The 23,796-nt window shown below is 37.8% G+C and overlaps 3 protein-coding genes across 4 annotated transcripts in view; 2 read left to right on the plus strand and 1 right to left on the minus strand.

Annotated features, from left to right (window-relative positions):
- The window catches only part of LOC134672599 (chloride intracellular channel Clic), an 82,865-nt gene extending 70,196 nt beyond the window's left edge, over window positions 1–12,669 (plus strand). Inside the window, exons 2-8 of one of the 2 annotated variants that reach the window (XM_063530551.1) lie at window positions 4,252–4,353; window positions 4,865–5,029; window positions 5,400–5,539; window positions 6,369–6,471; window positions 6,756–6,866; window positions 9,685–9,750; window positions 11,080–12,669. In XM_063530551.1, the coding sequence (XP_063386621.1) occupies window positions 4,252–4,353; window positions 4,865–5,029; window positions 5,400–5,539; window positions 6,369–6,471; window positions 6,756–6,866; window positions 9,685–9,750; window positions 11,080–11,172 (780 nt within the window). In that variant the 3' untranslated portion in view covers window positions 11,173–12,669. The remainder of the gene's footprint in view (window positions 1–4,251; window positions 4,354–4,864; window positions 5,030–5,399; window positions 5,540–6,368; window positions 6,472–6,755; window positions 6,867–9,684; window positions 9,751–11,079) is intronic. The other variant, XM_063530552.1, reaches the window with a different exon arrangement.
- LOC134672606 (mitochondrial coenzyme A diphosphatase NUDT8) lies at window positions 12,209–13,642 on the minus strand. The gene has a single exon (XM_063530560.1). The coding sequence runs from the start codon at window positions 13,573–13,575 to the stop codon at window positions 12,925–12,927; it is 651 nt and encodes a 216-aa protein (XP_063386630.1). The 5' UTR covers window positions 13,576–13,642; the 3' UTR covers window positions 12,209–12,924.
- Window positions 13,643–14,152: 510 nt separating this feature from the next.
- On the plus strand, window positions 14,153–16,976 carry LOC134672602 (mitochondrial coenzyme A diphosphatase NUDT8-like). The gene has a single exon (XM_063530555.1). It carries the CDS (start codon window positions 14,183–14,185, stop codon window positions 14,918–14,920), a length of 738 nt encoding a protein of 245 aa, XP_063386625.1. The 5' UTR covers window positions 14,153–14,182; the 3' UTR covers window positions 14,921–16,976.
- Window positions 16,977–23,796: the final 6,820 nt, after the last annotated feature.

A 23,796-nucleotide genomic window follows, 5' to 3' on the forward strand; every position in this document is an offset into this window, starting at 1 on the left:
TTCGTTACACTCTTGACAGAGTGATCGTCTGGTCGTGGCCATTATGTAGACTTTTGAGCGACTTGGTTAACGACACGTCGCCACTCCTCCCGTAGAGCTGCTTTCCGTGAGCATTCGCAAGTCCATAAGAAGGTATATAAGCATCCTAATAGACTATAATAGACTTGGTAATAGTTGGTAATACAGTCTTTGATGAACTGGAATGAAATTATTAGGAGAAAATAACTTGCAAGTATCATAAAGCAATAACAAGGCACGTTATTGCAGCTTCTAACACAGATCAGACGCAGGAGCATGTTTTGAAACATGACGATAGCATACACAATGACACGTCCTTGCTAACAAGAGTTGTACAAATAGCAAATACACTCGATTCGACACGACCACGATTATAATACCTCATGAATATGCATGGATATTTTCACCTTGTCTGCATGCTGGTGACATTACGGTTTCCCATTCAGACAGCGTTGTGATATAATGTGTCTTCTGGGATTACTTACGCTGAGCGACTGGGATTACGTAACAAGGAAGCTCATATGTTAATGTATATTTTGTTATACATTTTGCGAACGAATCTTTGTGAAGTATAATTACAATTACGATAATTACCTCGTTAATAGCTTGCTCTAATAACACTAACAGTTAGATGTGGATTTTTCCTTTCTTTCTTAGAATTGTCGCCAACCGCCATCCCATTAACCGTTATCATCTAAATTACAACCGTACAAATTTAGACTACAAGAAACAAGAAAGAATCAGATACATCGGAGCGGCCAAGGTGTTTACAACATCTAAACACGCACTCTAACGCCCTGACAATAGAGGCGTGTTCAGATAGTTGTGAGCGGCTTAGCCGATCCGATATATCTGATGGCGACTGTACATCTTAGAGAAATCAGACCATAATGTAACAGATTTCGATGTTCTTATAGGTAGCATAACGCCTAACGCAATATGGAGTCTTTTGAGTTAGAAAGACGCAAATCTTTATACATATGTATCTACGACTCAATCTTAATAACAAAACTTCCGTGAGACACAGACATATTAAATATATTAAAAACGGGTCACTCACGTATTTTAAGTCGAAAAACGCTCGAGCGTTTTTACGAATACGACTCAATCGTTGTTAATCATAACTGCTTTTTAGATGACCTCTTAAAAATCTAAAAAAATATGTAGCTTTCTTAAATAGCTATTATGTCCTTCGGAAAACTTAGGATGTCATCCCACATCCAAAACGTTCAACTTTTGCCGATAATCTCTAAAATCGTAACGCACGTGATCATGATTGGATTTTGATGGATGATCGATGACGATTTCTGCCGAGTGCCGACCAACACGCAGCTAGAAAACAACCGTAGGCGTTACGTCAAACCATTCTTCTAAACACAATTTTCCAAACGATAGAACACAATGAGGAAATAATAGACCAGTTATGCCGTAAATTCCGTGCTCTGTAGTGTGACAGAGCGTTAAACGGATTCTGCGATTCTTATTCTTAAAATTTTGTACAGTTTTGCTAACTTTTAATTAACATTGCAAATGAGTTTTGCAACTGAATTTTATAATTCGCGGAATTTGTTTCGCGCTTGAACTCTTTTGGAGCTTGGCGAATTTGTAATTTATGTCCAAAGTGGACTTTTGATTGAAAATTTAAATTTATGAGTGTTACGAGTAAATTTTAAAACTACCTAGTTGAATTGAATTCAATTAACTACCCACTGAATTTTATGTTAAACAGTTAGGTACACCCAAGTAGCACAGATAGCTCTATAACTACTCACTTTTAGTTCTATCTAACGCTCTGTGCGTATTAAGACACTCGTGGTCCTACAGCACACTCGTGGTCCTACAGCTGTATAATAGATTTCAGTGATATTTATATAGCTTAGGGCTGATTAAAAGCTGCATTACGGCTCTGAAAACTACCATTAATACGCAAAGAGTGATATAAAGGTATATTTGCTACGAACCTATACAGCTTTAAGGGTTATCAAATGCTTTAACCGTTATAAGGTCTGTTTAGTGGATAAAATTACGCCATGTGCTGTATAAGGAGGTAATTGTGGACTTTTATTACGTTGACTTATTAAGGGAGCACAAGTGAACTATTATGAAGCTAATAGATGTATAATGGAAAACATGTGGCACATTATACAGCTTTTCGCTTAACATGTTTACCGCTAAGCAGCTTTTATTACGCTGACTTTTAAGGGACCACGAGTGAACTAATATGAAGCCAATAGACGCATAATGGAACACCTGTGGCGCATAATACAGCTTATCGCTGAACGTGTTTACCGCTAAGCAGCTTTTATTACGCTGACTTTTTAAGGAAGCACGAATGAACTATTATGAAGCCAATAGACGTATAATGGAACATACGTGGCGCATAATACAGCTTATCGCTGAACATGTTTACCGCTAAGCAGCTTTTATTACGCTGACTTTTAAAGGAGCACGAGTGAACTAATATGAAGCCAATAGACCTATAAATGAAACACATGTGGCGCATAATACTGCTTATCACTGAAGATGTTTACCGCTAAAGCAGCTTTTATTTTGCTGACTTATTATAAGGGAGAACGAGTGAACTGTTATGAAACCAATAGACGTATAATCGAACACATTTGGCGCATAATACGGCTTAGCGCTGAACATGTTTACCGCTAAGCAGCCTATTATACTACCATTGAGACTGTGTGTATAGCGGCTATTTAAACGTTCACAAGATGCCTTATAACTGTTTAGAGGTTCACTAGTGTATCGAAAGAACGACTTGGACTTTATAGTGGTTCACTTAAGTATCTTAATCAGATATATAACAGTCGTATGCTGCATATTAGAATTTTAACGGTTCACGTTGCTTTTTAACATTGACCGCCATTTTATTGTATATAACCTACAAAATTTAAATTACTTTTCCAACTTTTAAGGGCAACAATAACGTTTTGTGCATGAGTTCTTAACCTTAATCACTAGTTTAGCACTTCCTATAACGTATTATTAACTTTTTATCTCATAATTCCGTCCGAACCACTAAAGTAGTTTTTACACAATAGCTTATTTATATCATTAATTTAAATAAATCCTGATTATTCTCGTGGCGCATTGAAATTTTCTTAGATAATGTATATATATAATGTCAATAAACTTGCATTCCCAAACATCTTTCTCACATTAATATATAAAAGATCATGTACTAACATTTAACTAAACACTTTAACAAAATGACTTATGGTGTTGTTGCGCTAAAGGTTTTTGCTTCAATATAAATATGTTTTTTAAGGCAGAGGTGTAAAAGTATGTTAATAATTATCTTTTATTCAGCCCAACGTCAATCTTTCCCGGTATTAGGGCGCACATGTGACATATTAACTGAATAAAGGGTAACTGGTGGTCTCTTACCCAGTCAATATACACCTCTTATAACTCCTGTTACCCCTTATAATTCCATTAAATTGCTGCTACAATGCTCTTAAACAGCTATGTGAATTTAAGGCTGCATAATTTGTGCCCATTTAAGAGTTATAAAAGCTGAAAAGAGGCTTATACAGCTCTTATGCAGCTTTTTTATTTCAGCTTCAAGCGTATTCGTACTTCATTATGCGGCTACTATACAGCTAATCTGTGCTACTTGGGCAATATCCTTTTTTACATTTAATAAGTACATTGATGGTGTTGGATTCTTACCAACTTGGGTGGCTGCCATCTCACGCCTCGTATGCTCCAGGACCTGAAATAAAGCCACAGGAGTTCTTATTGCGACGTTTTTTTTTTGCGACATAGATTCCACTGCCTTTCCTGAGGTGGTTAATTAAACACCCCACCGAGAAAACCCGGACTACATACATGTATTGCTAAATATAGACGTTAAAAAAATCTATTTACTAATTACGGGTCACTCACGTTTGCTGCGAGTGATGTGCGCTTCGTACCGGATTGAAAGATCGAGAAAATTCAAACTATACTACACGTTATTCATTCGCGAGTCACTCACGAGTGACCCGTTATAATAAATTCCTATATCGTATCGTCAGGTGACAATCCAAAACACACTAATTACTACCACAAGTTTAGGGCCATAATAAACCTCTATACTAGTCATAAAACAAGGTTGATTTTTGTTTAATTGTTTTTTTTTTTGCAATTAGTATAGGCTGTCACTGTCACCTGGATATGTATTTTAATATCCTAGAGACAATTTTATAATTAAAATCTTAACTGTGTTGTTGTTATTTGCAGGCATCGACGATAGACGGGCGGCGGAAGGGCGCGTGTCTGTTCTGCCAGGAGTACTTCATGGACCTGTACCTCCTCGCAGAGCTTAAGACCATCAGCTTAAAGGTAATCATTTTGATACAATGTTGCGTCTATTTTTACATTATTTTTTTAAGTCTAAATTTGATCAACGTAATGTGGCGTACTACATTCAAGATGTTGAACAGACCTTCTTAAAGACTGCATAACTCTTTCTCAACAACTCTTAAACAACAGCAGCTAAAGATCTAATTCGTCTTTTAATACTTTTAGTGTATTCAGTGAAAATGCAAGATGTCTCGTAAGTTATTGTTCAATTGTTAATGGCATGGCATGTAATGTAGTGAAAAGATGTTCTATGTTGCGGTATTCATAGCTCTGTTGTTGACTGTACTAGACAGTCAACAACAGAGCTATAAATACAGCAAAGTGCCAAAAATATGTATACACGACCTTAATGTACAGGCAATAAAGTACTGTATACATATTTTTGACACTTTGCCTGTATTCATAGCTCTGTTGTTGACTGTACAACAAGATATGCCATAGCTTTCCATCCTAGTACCCCAACATTAATCATGGAATCACGGTATTCCAGGTGACGACAGTGGATATGCAGAAGCCGCCGCCCGACTTCCGCACGAACTTCGAGGCCACACACCCACCCATCCTCATCGACAACGGCCTCGCCATCCTCGAGAACGAGAAGATCGAGCGCCACATCATGAAGTCCGTGCCCGGCGGTCACAACCTATTCGTACAGGTAACTACGAGGCGACACCCCTTCCCCAAACAACGGCCTCGCTATCCTTTCGCTTTCTCTCTTTGATCTGATCAGTCAACCTGATATAATAAATCTGTCCCGTGGTCTTTCAACGTCCACATTTGACATGAGCAACTTGAAGCGGCTATCTTCCTGTCTAATATAAAAGAGGAGGTGGTGGAAGCGGAGGCGATTGATGCACGCAAACACATTATAAGCACCATATTACAAATGCAACGATTTTTTTTTTCTTTGTCTAGTCAAACTAAATTCTATATAGTTTTTAAATCTGCCAGCCAATTATCTTTGAATGGCGTCGACATTGTCCCGTAGAGGAACTGCGACTAATTGGCAAATGTAATGATTCCAGGACAAAGAAGTGGCGTCACTGATCGAGAACCTGTATTCGAAGCTGAAGCTGGTGCTGGTGCGCAAGGACGAGCAGAAGTCGGCGTCGCTGCGCGCGCACCTCGCCCGCATCGACGCGCTGCTGGAACGCCGGGGCACGAGGCAAGTCGCATATTCCCCCTTTTATTCTTGTTTATAAATTTAATACCAAAAGTGATTTATTTAAACGTATTCATGCGGGTCAATAACGTTTTTCGTTAGTAGGTAAACAAAAATGATCGAGTCACTCACGTATTTAGCGAAATACGTTTGACTTGAAACGTTAGTGACCCGGTACGTTTTTTGTTTTATCGAGATGCATTCGACTATTTAAAATGATGAATTCCATATTTCGCTGCAGTACCTATAACTTTTCTTTGACATGCCGTTTTATTCCGTTACCGATTTCTGTATTTAAAGGATGAAATAAACACTGACTGCCATTTTCAATATTCTTGCACCTTTGCAACCGAGTTGTTGCTGACTATTTATGTTTGGTATACATTAAATATAAACTTTAATGCCAGTTTATGATCGGTGACGAATGGGAAGGAATAATTCCCATCTGTCATTGCCGGTTATCAACAAGAATATTTTTAACACAGACGGAAATCATACAACATATTACCCTATAATCTGTCTTCGCTCATCAAATGGTTCAATCAAACAAATTGATTTGTGACCCACTAAATAACGTTTTTTTGCAGTAGGCGTAGTAATAATATTACTTTTAAAATCAATGCAATAGTGCTAATGTAAACGAGCGACAATGGCAGCAGATAACCCATACGCGGTTTTCGCACGCTGTTTTCATTAGTATTTCATAGTTTATGGATAAATAAAAAAATGTCGTAGTAAATATAAAAAGGTTTCACAATGGGTTAGCATTCAAGTATTTCAGTTTTTTATTATCGTCATTAAGGTATACGTTGACAACGTTGTTGTGATGCAGGTTCCTGACGGGAGACACGATGTGCTGCTTCGACTGCGAGCTGATGCCGCGCCTGCAGCATATCCGCGTCGCCGGCAAGTACTTCGTGGACTTCGAGATCCCGGTCAGTACACAATTTAACACATATTTTAGCAACCAGCTTAGGCGACATTTGTTTCTGTTGAGGGTTGCCATGTTTTACGGCCTTGTTTGGCCTAATTTTTTGGTAAAATTGAAAATGTCAGCCTTCAAATTAATACTATTGGTATTTGTGTACCTCGACGCAAATGTATAAAATTTGGCTAATGATAAAAAAACTGTTAACTTTGTACTACCTAGTACACCTTTCAGAGATGTATAAAAGTTGCAAGCAAAGCAATGATTTAACATGTATTGAAACGATTACAGACGAGCCTGGTATCGCTGTGGCGCTACATGTACCACATGTACCAGCTGGACGCGTTCACGCAGAGCTGCCCAGCCGACCAGGACATCATCAACCACTACAAGCTCCAGCAGGTAACCCTGCCACTTACTGAGTATTTTGTTAGCAGAACTACTTTTATCACCTGCAGGCAGGTTAATGAGCGACGTCTAAAAGTTCCAAGAGACAGTCGCGATTCGCGAACACGGTGTATTCTTAATTTGTTCCTGCTGGGGACAAATGGGAATTAATATTTCCTATATATTAGCGCTCAGTTTCGTGCTATTTATTTTAACGTGCATCATTTCGATCTATACTGTAAAACGTAATTCAAGACCAAAAAAAGTAAGGCAATGTTACCACTGCAATAATTTGTTTGTAAAATAGTAAATTCCTTTTGATAAATAATCACGCTAAGGCAATTTATTTATTAATAACTTTACTCCTACGATTTAAAAAAGTACTTTTATTTACTTATTTTAACATAAATACAAGACGCGTTAGTAAAAAAGTGGCAATATTTCTTACTTTTTTTGGTCTTGAATTACGTTTTGCAGTTTAGATAGTTTCTATGTTGAACTCTCTTTCCCATCTGTGCCCGGCGGGGACAAATGGGAATACACCCTGATGGTCACTGCGCATACGACTCGATATCAACGTAGATCGTATCATCAGTCTTCAGTTTCTGATACGCAATTGAAGAGACGGACGCTTTATCCTGTAGTTATCAAATCGATAATCGCGTCCACAATAGCCCTCCTGGTCATATTATGTGTGCGCTATGGGTCTTCTTACTCGATAGTGAATGTTGGTAATAGTATAATTTACTAAGACAATTAGATGATGATGTATAATCAAATGTTGACGATTTTCAATCTTACTAATCTTTTTCCGTTTAGTAAATGGGAATTTAGTAGGTCTCTCTATACACTTTGTTCTGTGCCTATTTCTGCTGTAAAAAGTAGCCTAAAGACATTAAAATATTTAACTACGTGTCACTCACGTCGTTTAGGTACATTATTATGACTGAGTTATTTTATTATTAATTATTACGTGAGTGACTCGTTAGATATTTTAAATTTTTCGAGTTTCACAAAAGTTTTTTTCTACAACGTATTCAGTATAGTGTAGTGTGTGTATAGTAGTATTATTTACTATTTTTCTCTTATATATTTATTTATGTATATTGGATTTTATTTATCCAGTTGAAGTATGTCTTACTCGCTGGGTATCAGAGGGTTAATAGTTTACGTTAATATTAGTTTCTCATATCGTCATATCAGGGCATATTGAACTCGCTTGGCGTTCTCCCATACCTTAGAAGAATGTTTCATTACGCAGAAAACTCCCTCTGCATTCACTTTTTTTGTTACATGCTACGTTATAGACATGTGTAAGTAATGCTCGTAATATCACAAATGAGATATCTCTCGAACACGTAATATGGCATTACGTATCTCTCAGCGAAATCAACCAGTACTTCAAACATCACGCATCACGCGAGCCGCACCAGGCGCGCGAGCGCCAACGACCGGCCGAAGCGCGCGATATGGATTCAATTCCAAATACATTGACTCGCCGATATGAACGGTCAGTTCAAGTCTACGCACGGAGCGCGTAATGTGTAATGTCACTTGTGATAGTGTCATGTTTGTTCGCCATGCCATGCCATCATTGCTTTGTTATCTCGCTCGCACACGCACTCAGTGCTCGCTCGCTCTCGCTCTGCGATGCTTTCGGCTATCTTCGGAACCATTCGGATAGGTCCGCTCGGCCGATCGCCGCGGTTTAAGTTGTCACTCACTAATATTTTTACGAATATGATTTTCTGCAATAGATTTAAAACTCTAATGCGTCCGCGTAGAGCTTAAAATGTTTTCTTATAATACAAGAAGGACGCGGTCAAATAGAGTAATTTATTTGCGATTTTGAATTCGACGAAAACCGTTTATTATTATTGTTGTGAAATGTTTGATAGTTTGCTTGACTTTCGCGGTTCGCGGCAAACTAAGTACGAGTTAATACTTGTTTATCCTTTAATTTAATTGTGAATTAGTGCATATCGAGACTGACTGTAGAAATTCGAGTTGTTTATAAAGACTGATTGAACTAAATTGCAAATACGAGTATAGTTAAATTAAATTGTGAAAAGTGTAAATAATGTTTCGTTTGGCAATATTCTGATAATGTATTAGTGCTGGTGAGTAATCGCTTTTTTACGGAGACAGAACCAAAGCGAGCAAAATGTACGCATTGTTATAGAATACTCGCCATATCGGGAAGCTCCATAGGCAATTATCTACCTCCGAAACTTACAAACATATTACATAATTACATTATTTTATAATTTAAAAGAACTAACAAAAAATCTTTCACATAAAGGTGACAAAACGCAACCCGTAATAAATAGATCGATCGCCGATACGGATACGAGACGCCCTAGAATCACTAGAGTGCTGTATGCGCTGTAAGAGATAGCTGTAATGTGGCCGTCTCGCGCGCGCCCGAGCGCTGTTTCACGTTCGGGTCATGTTTCGAGTGATGAGTGATGTGATATCTCAGTGTACCATTACGTGTTCGGAAAAGTGATGTGATATAACATCACTTTTCGAAGCACTGTTTCGCGCATGTCTACTACGTTAGCGTATTTTTTGTAAAATGAAATTTATGGTGTAAGTACTTATTCCCACGCCGGGCATACATGGGAATAGGTGCATTCATATCTAGCTCAATATTCATCAAATCAAATCAATATTCAGTAAATCGTTCCCATTTGTCCCCGCCTTATGTATGGCGGCGGTCGATAGGGGCGGGGACAAATAGGAAAATACCAAACTTATGCGAAATGAAACATTATCTACGGGATTCTATAAAACGAGGGTTCTTCCGCTTACAATATCCGTGTTGTCGCAGCAAGCAACTAAAGGTCTGCTGTCTCCCACGCTGCCGCGCAGTCGGCCGCGGGACGACCCCCACGTGGTGAGCTTGTGTGTCGTCAGCCATTGCCATCTCACACACCTCACATCCAAAAAAATCCAAAAAAAGAATCCAGTCGGACAATTCTTAACTCTACACAGCCTTTGCAAAAACAGTGTGAAAGTGTCAATATAAATGTGAAATTTCTATGAAAATGTGGCATTTATTATGACATTCCTACACTTTGTTCTATCAAAGTGGGTGCAGAGTTAGCTTAGACGGCCTAGCAGATACATGAAATAATAATGTTGCAACTGGAGGCCTCTTAGGGCCTTCTATTGTAGACACATCTGAATTCTTACATATTAATTTGCCAGAATATCGTTTCTGGCAGATTTCCTTGACCATGCTTATACAATATGACCCACACCACCCGAAATTAAAATCAGAATCTATGGTTACGGAATATATTCAGAATGTTGTTTATACAAATGTTTTTGCGTGGATTTTAGGGTCTATGATTAGATTTTTTTTTTGGTTGTATGCCTATTGAGTAAATCCATATAAAAAATTATAAAGGTTTTATAAAAAACATGATCTCTTATTTTGGTCAAAATTCTTACAATGTTAGGCAATTTACCCACCTACAAATTGAACGCATTGTTCTGTGGCCAATTGAAATAAATACATCATAAAAATCATCTCTATATCTGTATTGCCTTTTGCTTTCCATCCGAGTTGTTTGCTCATTATTAATTGCCTAATTGGGTATAATCATATCATCAAACCATTTGATTACACAAACTATAATATATTAACATTTTTATTATTTGGGTTTATGTGGTTTATTTGTCTATTTACTTAACGCCTATGTCTAGTAACTTAAGTAATAGTTGGTAATTAATTATAATTTGATACATACTGGCTAAAAAAATCCCCAAGAGATAAAGTTTATATGTAGATTATATGATATGTCATACCCATGTTATATATCTGATTATCTATTTATTTTATCGTGATGATATTTATTGTTATTGATAAAGTATTATTTTTTAAATATTAGATATACATACATTGTTTTTGTTTCACATACCATATTATAATTAAAAGCAAATTATCACGTTACGTAGTGTCACGTTATTACTCATACAACATCGTTACTCCGATGTTATTAAAAATACTTTAGAAAACATTCCTTGGATGAGAGACAGAAACAGTTATTTTCATTTCAATTGAATCACTATATCTGGATAGTTAAGCCCAAGTATGTACTAGTTTCCATTGATAAATATTGTAAGAATAGCACCCGTATTAGTCTAGTAACCTAAGCTGCACCCTGATTCACACATAAGAAATATGAGCTAAGTATATTCAAATATAATTTCCCTCCAGGCGCTGAAAATGAAGAAACACGAAGAACTCGAGACGCCCACATTCACGACGTCCATCCCCGTGGACGTGAACTCCGCCCACCACGAGCAGTAGCGCGCGCCACACGCCCCACCACTCCACCGTTATTAGTAAATCGTAAGGAACGCTGGCCGGTAGCCGCGCACACCCAGCAAGAGTTTACGTGTACGGTATGACATCAACATAAAATGATACATCTCTCCTTTTCATTTGTCAACAACATTTGCGACAAAAACATGTCTTCGCGTAATAGATAAATTCAACCGAGTCACTCACGTTTTAAGAAATAAGGCAAGGATAATAAGTGCCGACCCCCAAGTAAATGGGATGAGGCAGGAATTATGTTATGATGTTGGGTCACTCACGGGTTTAAGTCGAAAATGACTCGAGTTAAAAACGTGAGTGACCCGGTTAATATATTCGTCTTACGAGAGTTGTTTTTTAAACGTACTTAAATACCAAATAAAGGTTACAATTTTATATTTATCTAAGAGACATGCGTGCTCGTCATACCGTACTTGTCTAACCAGCCGTGCTTGTTGTAGACTGCCAGCACGGTAAGTAGCCTACTCCATATGTATGTACGCGTGTACAAGGAGCCCCGAGCTCCACCGCCCGCCTACGCCCGTCAGAAACGTAATATATTTTTATACAAATTTGGAATTAGAGCATTTTTAATTTTTAGTGTTGCTATGTTGGTAATAATTGAGTATGTGAATTTTTATGATAATGGTGCAATCAAAACATAGTTTTGGATATGTGTTGCCGTTTGGGTTGTTACGCGGCTTATGAGGAGCTAGCTTCTCTAGTTGATCGGTTCGATGTTAAGCAATTGTGGCCATTAGTACTTGGTTTAACTTGTTGGGAACGCCCAGTATTGTGTATCAAACATGATTGGTAGATTAATCGGCAGAGGTGCCGAAAGTACCCAAATTTCAATCAGTGTTTTCGGTTAATATAAATGTGTGAGCAAGTCATGGCTGATACAGGACTAGCTCCTACATTTATACCCAACTATCTAGTTTATTAGCATTCATAGTGTTCAAACACAACGAATAAGCATTCTGACATAATTTTTGTATTATATTCATTATTTATGTAAGATTGGTTATACAGTATTTTGTTGGTTCTTTTTTGGACTAGTAGTGTAGTTAGGTTAGAGAGAAACAATAACATTTCGTTTCAATACCTCTGCCTGTTTATTCTTTAAAAATTTTCATTTTATGTATAAATAAATATGTGAACACTCTTGCCTGCAATTGATGTTACCTTTGGCAAGTTAATTTGCAATTTCATTCTCATAATTTTGAGATAATATGGTCAATATGATAACAACTGTATTATTTAATAAGACATTCATTCAACTAAACATTCTTCAAATCAAATTGTTATAATAGTTTTAATAAAAAAGGACCGTAGAAAAAGTAGATTGCAGATAATAAAATACATATAAACATAGTACACAGTGACACAAGGGCGAGAGACCATCACCATGTCTGGACAATGTATAAAATATTAATTCTAGATTATAATTTAAGTGTTAAGGAATAAATCTGGATAAATATTATTTTTTTCATTTGCGTTTCATTTTATTTTATATTTTCCTTTTCTGTTCCCTTTTGTAATCATTTGATATTTTTATCAATTCCAATTATTGTGATAATCTTCAATGCTTCTTGTGCCTTGCTCAGTGTTAGCATAAAATTGTAAGTTATACAACTAAGTGCTGCAATGCCATGTGATATGTAGTAGCTTTCATACTTTAATAAATATTTCAGTATATGTGAGTATTTAATTAATTTATTGTTTCTCCTAGAAAACTCAGATTCACTTTAACTCTACTTTCTGTTTCATCCACTCATTTTTATAAACATCTTTAGTAAATAGAGAGCTAAGGAACATATGGGTGAGGACGGCTGTGACTCCCCATATTCTATAATGATCTACAGTAAACACAGGCAATATGAAGCCATTATTGAACTGAGTGTAGAGTTGATTCTGTTTCTTACAAAGGGATTCTATTGGTAATGTAAAGATCTCGGCAACCTCCTCCCTGTTAATGTCTAGATCTTTTTCTTCTAAGCGCTTTACAGTCCCGACCACAGGGGTTATCATGATCTGGTTGTTGCGCCCCGGCACGGACGGTCCCTGTCCCCACAGTTCTATCTTTGTCCGTGACAGGCCTATTTCTTCTTCAGTCTCACGGAAGGCAGTTTGTACCGGCGTCTCGTTTTTATCCTTTTTTCCACCAGGAAACGAAACTTGTCCGCTATGGCTCCTCAGGTTGTCCGCCCGCACAGTGTACAACAATGACGGAGTGTTGTCAACGTCGCACAGAAGCATAAGAACGGCCGCTGACGCAGTAGGCTCTTTGCCCTGTCTTCGAGGAATGGGAAATTTCATCATATTCGCTATACATCTATCGCGAGATGCTGTCGAAAATAAAGTCTGTATAGAAAAAGCCGCCTTAGCAGACATGTTTTGTAAATTATTATGTATTGATTCACTTATTCCCAGAAAATTAAATTAAAGGCCACAAAAATTTGGTAAATTGAATTCGGAATAGATTATGATATCAATCAACTTGAAGTCAGAAGCTGATAACATATGTCTGTTTGACAGATATCAGCTGACTACTACCAGGGGTGCGAAGCTCCTGACTTCGGCCTAACTCGGCTCCGCTCGGCTCAGCATTGCTCCGAGCAATTTTTAGGGTTGGCACCACTTTACTTCCTTTTGCGTGCACGACCACAGATAAGATAATCACTTAAATTTTGACAACCCTAAATAGCCGAAAGGGATAGTGCCATATATTAGAAGGGGATAGTATGATTCGACCCTGAACCGCTGTCAAACTTCGGTTTTGTAGGAAGCTTCCTTTCTGTACGGTAGTACTATTATTTATTCTGTGCTACTACTCTACAGACTGCAAACTCAGCGTTTTTATTGCAATAAAATATTGTTTCTAGCGTCAGATTGGAAAACTTAAATAGCTTTGAGCGAATATTTTGACATTAGTGACACTGACATTGACAGTTTCCATTGCAATCCAGTTTCTTGATATATTAAATCTGCTCAATTTTGTATGTTTAGACTTTGGACTGCGAAATATGAGTTCATAATAACAATATTATGTGTTGTACAAGTAATGCTCAAGTCGTTGATCATGTCGCTTTCACCTCAAACCTTATTATCAGCCGCGACTCGTCAACGCTGTGTATCGAAGTTAAAAGAACTGCCTTCGCTAGTCGTGAATGATGAAAAAGCTAGTGAAAGTGCGTCGGTGCTGGTGCCCTTATGCGTGCACGAGGGCCAGGTATGCCTACTGTACACGCTTCGATCCTCAAACTTAAAAAATCACAGCGGACAAGTGTCCTTCCCAGGAGGCAAGGCGGACGCGAACGAGACTAATATTGATACAGCTTTAAGAGAAACTGAAGAAGAAATCGGTATTCCTCGCGACAGTGTGTACATTTGGGGCTCAATGCCACGAGTTCAAGGTCGAAATAAGAACTTAGCCATTAATCCAATAGTAGGAGAGATAAGAAATTTCGACATAAATAAATTGCGTGAAAACCCAGATGAAGTGGAAGAGGTTTTCTTAGTGCCCATGCAGGCGTTTTGTGATTCGAGCAACCATGCTCACTGGGTGTGGAAGGGAATGCAGCTGCCTATGTTCCTGTACGGGCGGCACAAGATATGGGGCATCACCGGGGCCATAACACACATGTTCCTGAACTGTTTATTGCCTGAAAATGAGTTTAAAGGAGGCTTTTCTAGGAAGAAGTTTGAACTGGAGGAGCTTATGAATTCTAAACTATAATTTACTGCCATACAGACAAACTCAACAAGTGTTATGAGCATCATTTTGGCCTAGTATTTAAATTAGTATCCTGAAATAATTATGGCGTCAGATTCAGAACCGCCAGGAATCTACAGTGTTTTGAGGTCAGAGAATAGTTTTCAATGTTTTTTGGGGTCTAAGTACAGGATATAGATAGTTAATGACTAATGAATAGCCAGTAACAAAAACTTTGTTTACAGATGTAGTGCATAAATATTTTCCATCGTATTTTCACAGAAACCTACTAACATGTCTTGCTATTTCAGTTAGTCTCAACAAGTATTGGTACAAAAACTACTGACATTGACTCAACAAGCATGAGAAATATGAATATTTCCAAGAAACTATGATGGAAAACAATTATGCACTAGCACTACATCTGTATAATATTCTATACTATAAAATACAAGAAATGCTCATGTTTTGTGTTAGCAATGGTTATGTGGACTATTAGGGCCACTTGCACCATCCCATTAACCCGAGGTTAACCGGTTAAACCTTTAACCCAGTGTCAAATTGTACTGGCAACCATGGTAACTCCAGTTTTAACAGGTTAGCCCCAGGTAAGTAGAATGATGCAAGTAACCCTTAGTATGGTTAATTCTATCCTCCTAAGGCCCAGTCATACAAATCAAAAATCCATAATTTGCCACTGAAATTTGAACCTTTAGTGCAGGGAATAGAGTTGATTTTGGTGTTGTTTGAAAAAATGAACGAAACAAAACAAATGCGACTCTGTTCCAATTGAATATGATTTAAATTTCATTGCACTTAATAACTATAGGTAGGACATTGGGCTTTAGGAGGATATAATAATTAGACTTCATTCAATTAAAAATAAGGGTAGGTAGGGTATTTAAAAAGACAAAATGAAAAGTTTTACTCACATGTTGTGAATAGTTGCTATTTTACTAACTTATTTATTAGTTTACCACTAACCAGTAGTCATAATCATACTGATCTTTGGTTAGGTATATGGATTATATAGGTAGGTACTTTTAACACATTTGCTGCAGCAAATAGTGTAGGTATGGTGAAATGTATTTCCATCAGTGAGAGTGTTAACAGATATTAGAAAATTATTTATTTTATTTTCCATAATGGCATAATAAATGAAATATTATTTATTTTTATACAAATAAATGTTAATTTACAATCTTTATGTTTCAATTTATACTTTTAGATTACAAACAATAAATTTCTTCTTCCTAAAGTGTATTAATGTACATCAAGTCTATTTGCCTAATTTTATAATGTCAAATAACTAGGTAATTGACAAATTCTAATATTATAGTACTTTTCAAACAACATGGGTATGGTGACAAATCTCCATACAGTTTATAACCTTAAAACGCAAAATCACGCAAAATTGTATTCAGATGACATGTGTTACCATATGTACCGATTTTGTATGAAAAATACTATCGTCAATGAAAAAGTAAAATAAAAGAAATAATATAGTAAAGTAAAATAAATCTATTCAAAATGGCAATTGAATTGAACAACGATGAGACCCACAACTTTGATTAACAATCTTTATTGGGTAAAACTTAAAAAAACTTGATTTGCTGGATGAGAGAATATAGTGTAAGTATATATAGAGTGTCATAGTAAATTATCTAGTCACACGAGTTTTACTGCCATCTTTCGACAGATGATTAAAACTTTTAGAGCGCCATTGGACTTTGATCCTTAATTCTTTCACTGATATGTGTTAAATTTGCTAAATATCAACAAGGGTCGCCATCTACTCGAGTATAGGCCGAAGGTATGCCATCTTTTCGAACTATTTTAGTGACAAAACTTAATTTGTCAATACGCCTCTTGACTCAACTATAACCATTTTACATTCCTTTCGAGTCATTCGATTTCGAACCGTAATTCTTACAGTGGAGATGCGTTTTTGTTATAAGTAGGATGATGGTAAGTAAGTTGCCGCTACGGACTAAAGGGTTAACGCATTCACTGCCAGGGGGCGTGGCCTAGGAACAAACTTGTATGACAGTGAACGCACATGTGCGTTGGGGGCAGTGAATGTGTTAATGTATGGGAGAAGGTGGCGGCAGCCATTTGCAATCAATCTTGTCGATCATCGGCTGCCCGTGCCGCCTAATGTACTCGAGCCGGCACTCGTACGTGCATATGTTGTAATATCGGCGCATGTCCGAGCCGCAGACGGGGTCGTACTGCGTTGTGCATAGACATTCGTTCTCGGCGAAGCCCGTCCATTGGCAGAGGCACGTTTTCAGTGACAGGCAGAGGAGTACTGGAAAAGAAATGGTTAGTTGGTAAGGTATTTTAAAGGTGTAATAGCACCCGTGCTGCACTAGGGCCTACATGAATGCCTATACTCGCGAGCAGGCCTATCGCAGACTAGGTACGTTCGGCAAATCTAGACACAGGACACACCATAAGGCCGCGGACTTGACGAACGAGACCGACCGGCGGCGCTTGCGTCCATTCCAAAGCCTAAGGGTCTAAGGCAGCGGTCGGCAACCTTTTAGCAGCCAAGGGCCACGCAGTAGTTAACGGAGGTGACGCGGGCCGTACTTTGTTAATATTTATGACTTTATAAGACATTGTCGTTTGTCACTACTACATACAAAATAGCCAAGGTGGCACTCGGGCCGCAAGTGACAGGTTCACGAGCTGCATGCGGCCCGCGGGCCGCAGGTTTCCGACCGCTGGTCTAAGGCAATAAATAAAGAATCAGGTGCAATTAAAGTCAGATGGGACCATGGGGCTGAATAATGCACTTACGGCAAAATCCAACCTACTATTAAGGGCTTCCCCACATCTGGCGTCTTTCGAGCGTCGGCGTCTACAATTCTATGGCCGACGTCGTCGCAACGTCGACGCAGCGTCGACGCAACTGCGCAGCGACGTCATTTCCCATAGCGCTGGACCGACGTCGACAGACGCCGACGCTCGAAAGACGCCAGATGTGGGGGGCCCTAATGTGAAAGCATCTCGAAAAAAATATAATCAAGTTCAACTTTAGCCAGTTTTTCTCTTGGCCCATGAAGACAAAGACGTCTTAGAAACGTCGGAGAAGAAGTGTTTCATACATGGAATACATATGTGAACCCTCACAATGATTTCAAATCGTCCGTGCTGTCCTCAAACCAAAACCTTCGCTGGTGCGTTAATTGTTACTAAAAGCCCTTACCTATTTATAACAGGGTCTACACATCATAATAACCACTTGGCTCTTCGCATCGTCCCTGCCTTATCACTCCAATTTGCACCCCAGTATTTGCCAAATTCCGCTGCGCGCACTCAAACTCGCACATATTATTGTACGTCACTCCGTTGGAGGCGCAGAGGGGCATGTAGATCCTGCCGCAGGGGCAGGAGGGGGTGGAGGGGGGAGGGATGTCTTCGTATGCTGATACCAACACCGTGAGAAGCGAGAACACTGTGGAACCAAACAAAACATTGCATGTGACTGTACATAAAGGGACGAAGAAGTTAGGTAAACGGCCCCAAGTTCGTGATAGTACGTTATTTCGTTAGTTTAGTTTCTGGCGCAAATAATAAGGAATTCAAATACTTTTTATTCAAATTATACATATGAAAAAAATCTGTATTATTTAATCTCTTCAATAAAATAATAACCAATATTTTAGTGATTAAACTGAGAGTAACACGACGGTCGAAACCGTCAGACGGCCGCGAACAGCTGTGTTGTATGAGTGCACTTTTTTTAAGCGTAAGGTGCGCGCTCTCACTTGTTAAGCTTATAGGAAGGAAATGCTAAACCCATTCGAATAAAAGTTTTTGGGAGTGTTTCCGTGGGTTCCTTAGTAATTGATTTGATAAGATAAAAGATTGAATATATGCATAGAAATAACTTAAAATTGCATTAAATCGACTCACGAAATAGCGGTCATTTTATTTGTCGTGTGTCTCCTATTTCGTGCCACTAACGAATCAAGGATTGTCTAGTTACATTTTGAGTGCTTGTTTTTAAATATAACAACGATTATAATAAAAAAAAATAATTAGGAAATAATTAATGTATTTCATGAAGTTTCGTATGAGCGAAATTCGGTATATGTTTTTTTCACTAGAATTCTCATAAAACGAGTTTGAATGTGACCCCGAGTTAAAAATTTTAAGGTATATTCCACGTATATTCTCATATTAGCTACTAGCACAGTTTTATTTATTATTCAATTTATTTGATTTAATTTGTGTAATATTTAACGTAAGATAATAAATTATTTTTTGGAAATATATATATATGTATATATATATATATATATATATATATTTTTTATAAAAAAAAATATTTTTTATTTGTATAGTTTGGCTTTAAATCAAGTATTAAAGTAGGTACCCATATGGTTTCCAAAGTCTTAATTCAACCATTAAAGTCGACGAGTACAAAAAACTTTAAGCTAGCTCTCAATTTAATTTTTTTAAATATTATTTTTAATTTGACCTTACAATTATTCGTAAGTAGGTAAAACCGTTAAAAATTTAAAATGATTATCAGCAAATTATCACCAATTACTCTAAGAAAACTTTATGGAAGCGCTGGTGGCCTAGCGGTGAGAGCGTGCGACTTCCAATCTGGAGGTCGCGGGTTCTAACCCCGGCCCGTACCAATGAGTTTTTTCGGAACTTATGTACGAAATATCATTTGATATTTACCAGTCGCTTTTCGGTGAAGGAAAACATCGTGATGAAACCGGACTAATCCCAATAAAGCCTAGTTTACCCTCTGGGTTGGAAGGTCAGATGGCAGTCGCTTTCGTAAAAACTAGGGCCTACGTCAAATCATGGGATTAGTTGTCAAGCGGACCCCAGGCTCTCATAAGCCGTGGCGAAATGCCGGGATAACGCGAGGAAGAAGAAGACTCTAAGAAAACTTTATACCGAAACAGGGGACACGAATTCACGAACTTAGGAGCTGACCTAAATTTGTAGCACGAAATGGGAGCCAAATAAGAGGTTCACGAAAAATTCATATAAAAAAAAAGTTTCAACTAAAACCCTACAATTTAAACATTAAATTATTAACAAAGATCTAATATAACTTATTCAAAGCTTTCAAGGTATTAATATGCTTAGTAATATTAAAAAAAAAGATACAAACTCTCAACTCACTCTCAAGAGCCTTAACCTGCCGAAACAGGGGCCCTTTACCTTTGTTCAGAAAATATTTTCGATTATTTTATTTCGACCTTTGGCTAACGGTTCCATCATCATCATCATCCTCCTATAGGCCTGTGGGTTAGCGGAAACCGATGTCCAGGATAAAGCGAAATGGAAGGAGAAAAGCAGGAAAGCGGGCCCCGTCAAAGGACAAACGCTATAGCGTAGCTTTTCTCCTTCGACTTCGCTCAATCCTGGACATCGGTTTCTGCCAACCCACAGGCGCTTAAATCTTTGGCGATTGCATTACGCCACCGCTACCTTGGTTTGCCCCTCCTGTTTGGGTCTGGTAAGGCAAAGCTGTTGCCTACGTTCAGGCGGCCTCAGCCGACTGTTACATATAATTATTATTTAGGAACCTCGCGAGCTTGTTAGATTTTTGTTAGACATTTCATTATTTTATACAAGATTAAAAGCGCACTCAATTGCAAGCAAGACTTCAGACACTGAATTAAAATTTTCACTTACCCAATATTAACTTCATTTTACAATTACCAAGTCTGGCCTCCCTCAAACTTGCACTACCTTTATACACCTCAAATGTAATCGGTTTCTTAACAATGGTACGAATACGTCGTATTAATTGATAAAACAACAATGTTCTGTTCGGCTCTTCCGTTACGATTCGCATACATTAACTATTGTTTTTGTGGCATAACCATCGCGCATGGATGCGCCTATACTCGTATCGTATGTAAGGCCTAGCTAAATACTCATATCTACCCTTGTACCTAAGTTTTACTTAGGTACGTAAGTAGGGACACAGCTATCCTACAGGATGAGAAATGAATATTGAATAGTTGCCCATCATTAGGTATCTCATTTTAACAAAATAGCTCTGTCCCTACTTACGTAAGTAAAACTTACAAGGTCTTAGGCCTAAGCTTAACTACTATAGGTCTACAGTTTAACTGGGGCTGGAGTTTAACTTATTGATGACATTATGGTATCGTCTTGGGTCGTCCCATTCGTTTTTCGTCAAGTTCTTAAATTAGTCCTATTCTGCTTTCGTCACTCATTCTACATTGAAAGCCACCGACGATTGGAACTAATGTAGAATGAATGACGAAAGCAGAATAGGACTAATTTAAGAACTTGACGAAAAACGAATGGGACGACCCAAGACGATACCGACATTATGACCAGCTACGGACTGATTGAAGGCTTAGCTGTATGGAGCGGATTTTATATTATAAATCAAAATGCAATATAATTGTGAATAGTAGACTAATATAGTTATAAGTCAGGGGAGTACCCATGGTGGTACTACCTGGTACTGGCGAGGAAACCGGGAAATAACCTATGTGTTGATGACGGGTGATGGGTTAGGAACGAGGAAGTAGGTTTGTCATGCTCGGTTGTTGAACTAATAAATCGACCTTCGAGATCGAGTAGGTACGTAAATATTCGTTGTTATGAATCTCGGAAACTATACTGATCGATTTAATTACTTAGTTTAAATCAATTACTTAAGTTTTAGCTGTCAAGACAAAGTATAGGGAGGCAGAAACTTTTGGTCCCTTGATCTATCAGGGACACCTATTTCTAGGTAATGTGCTATAGTTAACACGATCATGTTAAATCAAAGTCCATACTTCATAGTATCTCGAGCGACCTAAACTAATAACCAATGAGTATACTTATCTTTGAAAACAAATATTTATAGAACTTATATTTGCTGTAAAATAAAATAACAAACTGTGTGCTTGCCGTAGTGGTTAGCAAGGACCGGTTTTACTGGAATAATGCAGATATAACAAATGAGATAATGGTTAAGTTAACACTGTTGTACTTCTTTAGATTACAATTACTGTAGGTACCTACTTAGGTAGGTATGTACATTATATTACAGGTAAATTCAATGAATTAAGTTGTTTCTCTGTTGCTCTACCTCGATGTAATTAAAACACCGATTACAATTTTTGCTCCAAATGCGTCGATTCTACTGCAAAATCAGCGCCATCTCTGTCAGCGGTACATTTCATTCCGAGTAATGGCCTCCTTCTTACGCATTTTTAATCTAATACCTTTAAATGAGCAATTCTTGTTTATTTATGTATATATTTCGAGGATCTCGGAAACAGCTCTAACGATTTCGATGAAATTTGCTATATGGGGGTTTTCGGGGGCGATAAATCGATCTAACTAGGTCTTATCTCTGGCAAAACGCGCAGTTATTATGTTTTGGATGGCTCGGTCTCCCAAATATTATAAATAATAAGCTAAAAAGTGCCAGAAAAAAAAAAACGTCATAAGGTTAACTTGAACGTCATCGCGCGTCAGTTGAAGAATCCCTAGAAGGGCACACAAAAAGGAAAATTTACTTTACGTCGGAATCATGAGTCATTCCTGAAGGTAGACTTGTTTTATAAATATTTATGTAAAGACAAAAATAAAAGCAACAGGTAAAATACGCGATTTTAAATGTCCCTTTTCACAAATAATTAAAATAAGTGGCCGGTTCCGGTGAGGTGTCGTGTTGCATCGTTTGGCGATGTCAATCGTCGTGTCTGCGTGTCGGGATTGAATAATGGGTTTTCAGTTTACACTTTTTTAATGTTTTAGGCCGTGAGGGCCAAATATGAAATCATGTACCTACTTAGGATGATCGTTTAATTGGACTTTATTATAAGCTTGAAAATTAACCGACCCAAAACTGATGTGATCTATGGTCCAGTAGGTAAATTTTTTTTTGTGTCGAGGTACCTACTCGACCTACCTACTCGACACAAATAAAAAAAACTTACTTATTGTATCACTACAACAAGACAAATACAAATAGGTACTTAATTTAAGTGTGTTTTTCTTTAGTTTATTGCTCAACGGTTTACTCCTCGATATTTGTTTTCATTTTTTCCTCATTTATATTCTGTACCTATAAGGTAGTTTCATAAGGTTCTGACCGAGTCTATCGCGATATGATTTCATTGTTTTCAGGATTGCCATAAATCAAACCTAACCTAACCTATCCATAGGATAGGATAATCCTACGAAATTCCTGAAAAGTTAACGGTTTCAGAATTATGACTAATGATAATCTGAATCTGACAATCATTACATTATGACTTTCAATAACTATGTCAAGCAAAGGGATCCCTGTGAAGCTTCTTTAATCCTTTGACCGCCGTTTAATACAACAATCTAAGTCACCTCCATGGCTCCAATGCGCGCCACGCACGATAGGCGTGACGTTGGACGCCACTGGCGGGTTAAAGGGTTAATAGTCAGGCACGGCTATAACCGCGAAAATCGAAGTTCGGAAATTGAGGGCATCCATCTCTTATACTTACTCCAATTAAGGCGTAATTAGAGTGACAGAGAAAGATTCCCGCAATTTGCGAGCTTCGCCGTACGTGGTAATAGGTCCTCAGACCCTTGACAATGCGGAGTTACGCAATAATCGTGACAACCACGCCTTATCAGTTCGATGTAAGCATGTCTGTCAATATCAATACCTTAGCAGGACTAGTCACTTAATTATTTTCCTTATGTGCAGAGAGAGAGAGGTTCTGAAGTGGGCAGCTGAACATTGTTTACCTACCTCAAAATAAAGCTTAGGTAATATTGTAATAAGTAATTCTCTCTTGTTGCTTTTTTAGTGTTACGCACAAAACTTTTGTTCTCGGAACACTTATAGGATCACTCCGGTCTTGCAAATCGGTTAAATGTGTTTTTTTTTAAATAAAACAATT

Source organism: Cydia fagiglandana, chromosome 17, assembly GCF_963556715.1.
Source record: "Cydia fagiglandana chromosome 17, ilCydFagi1.1, whole genome shotgun sequence".
In the NCBI taxonomy this organism is placed as follows: Eukaryota; Metazoa; Arthropoda; class Insecta; order Lepidoptera; family Tortricidae; genus Cydia; species Cydia fagiglandana.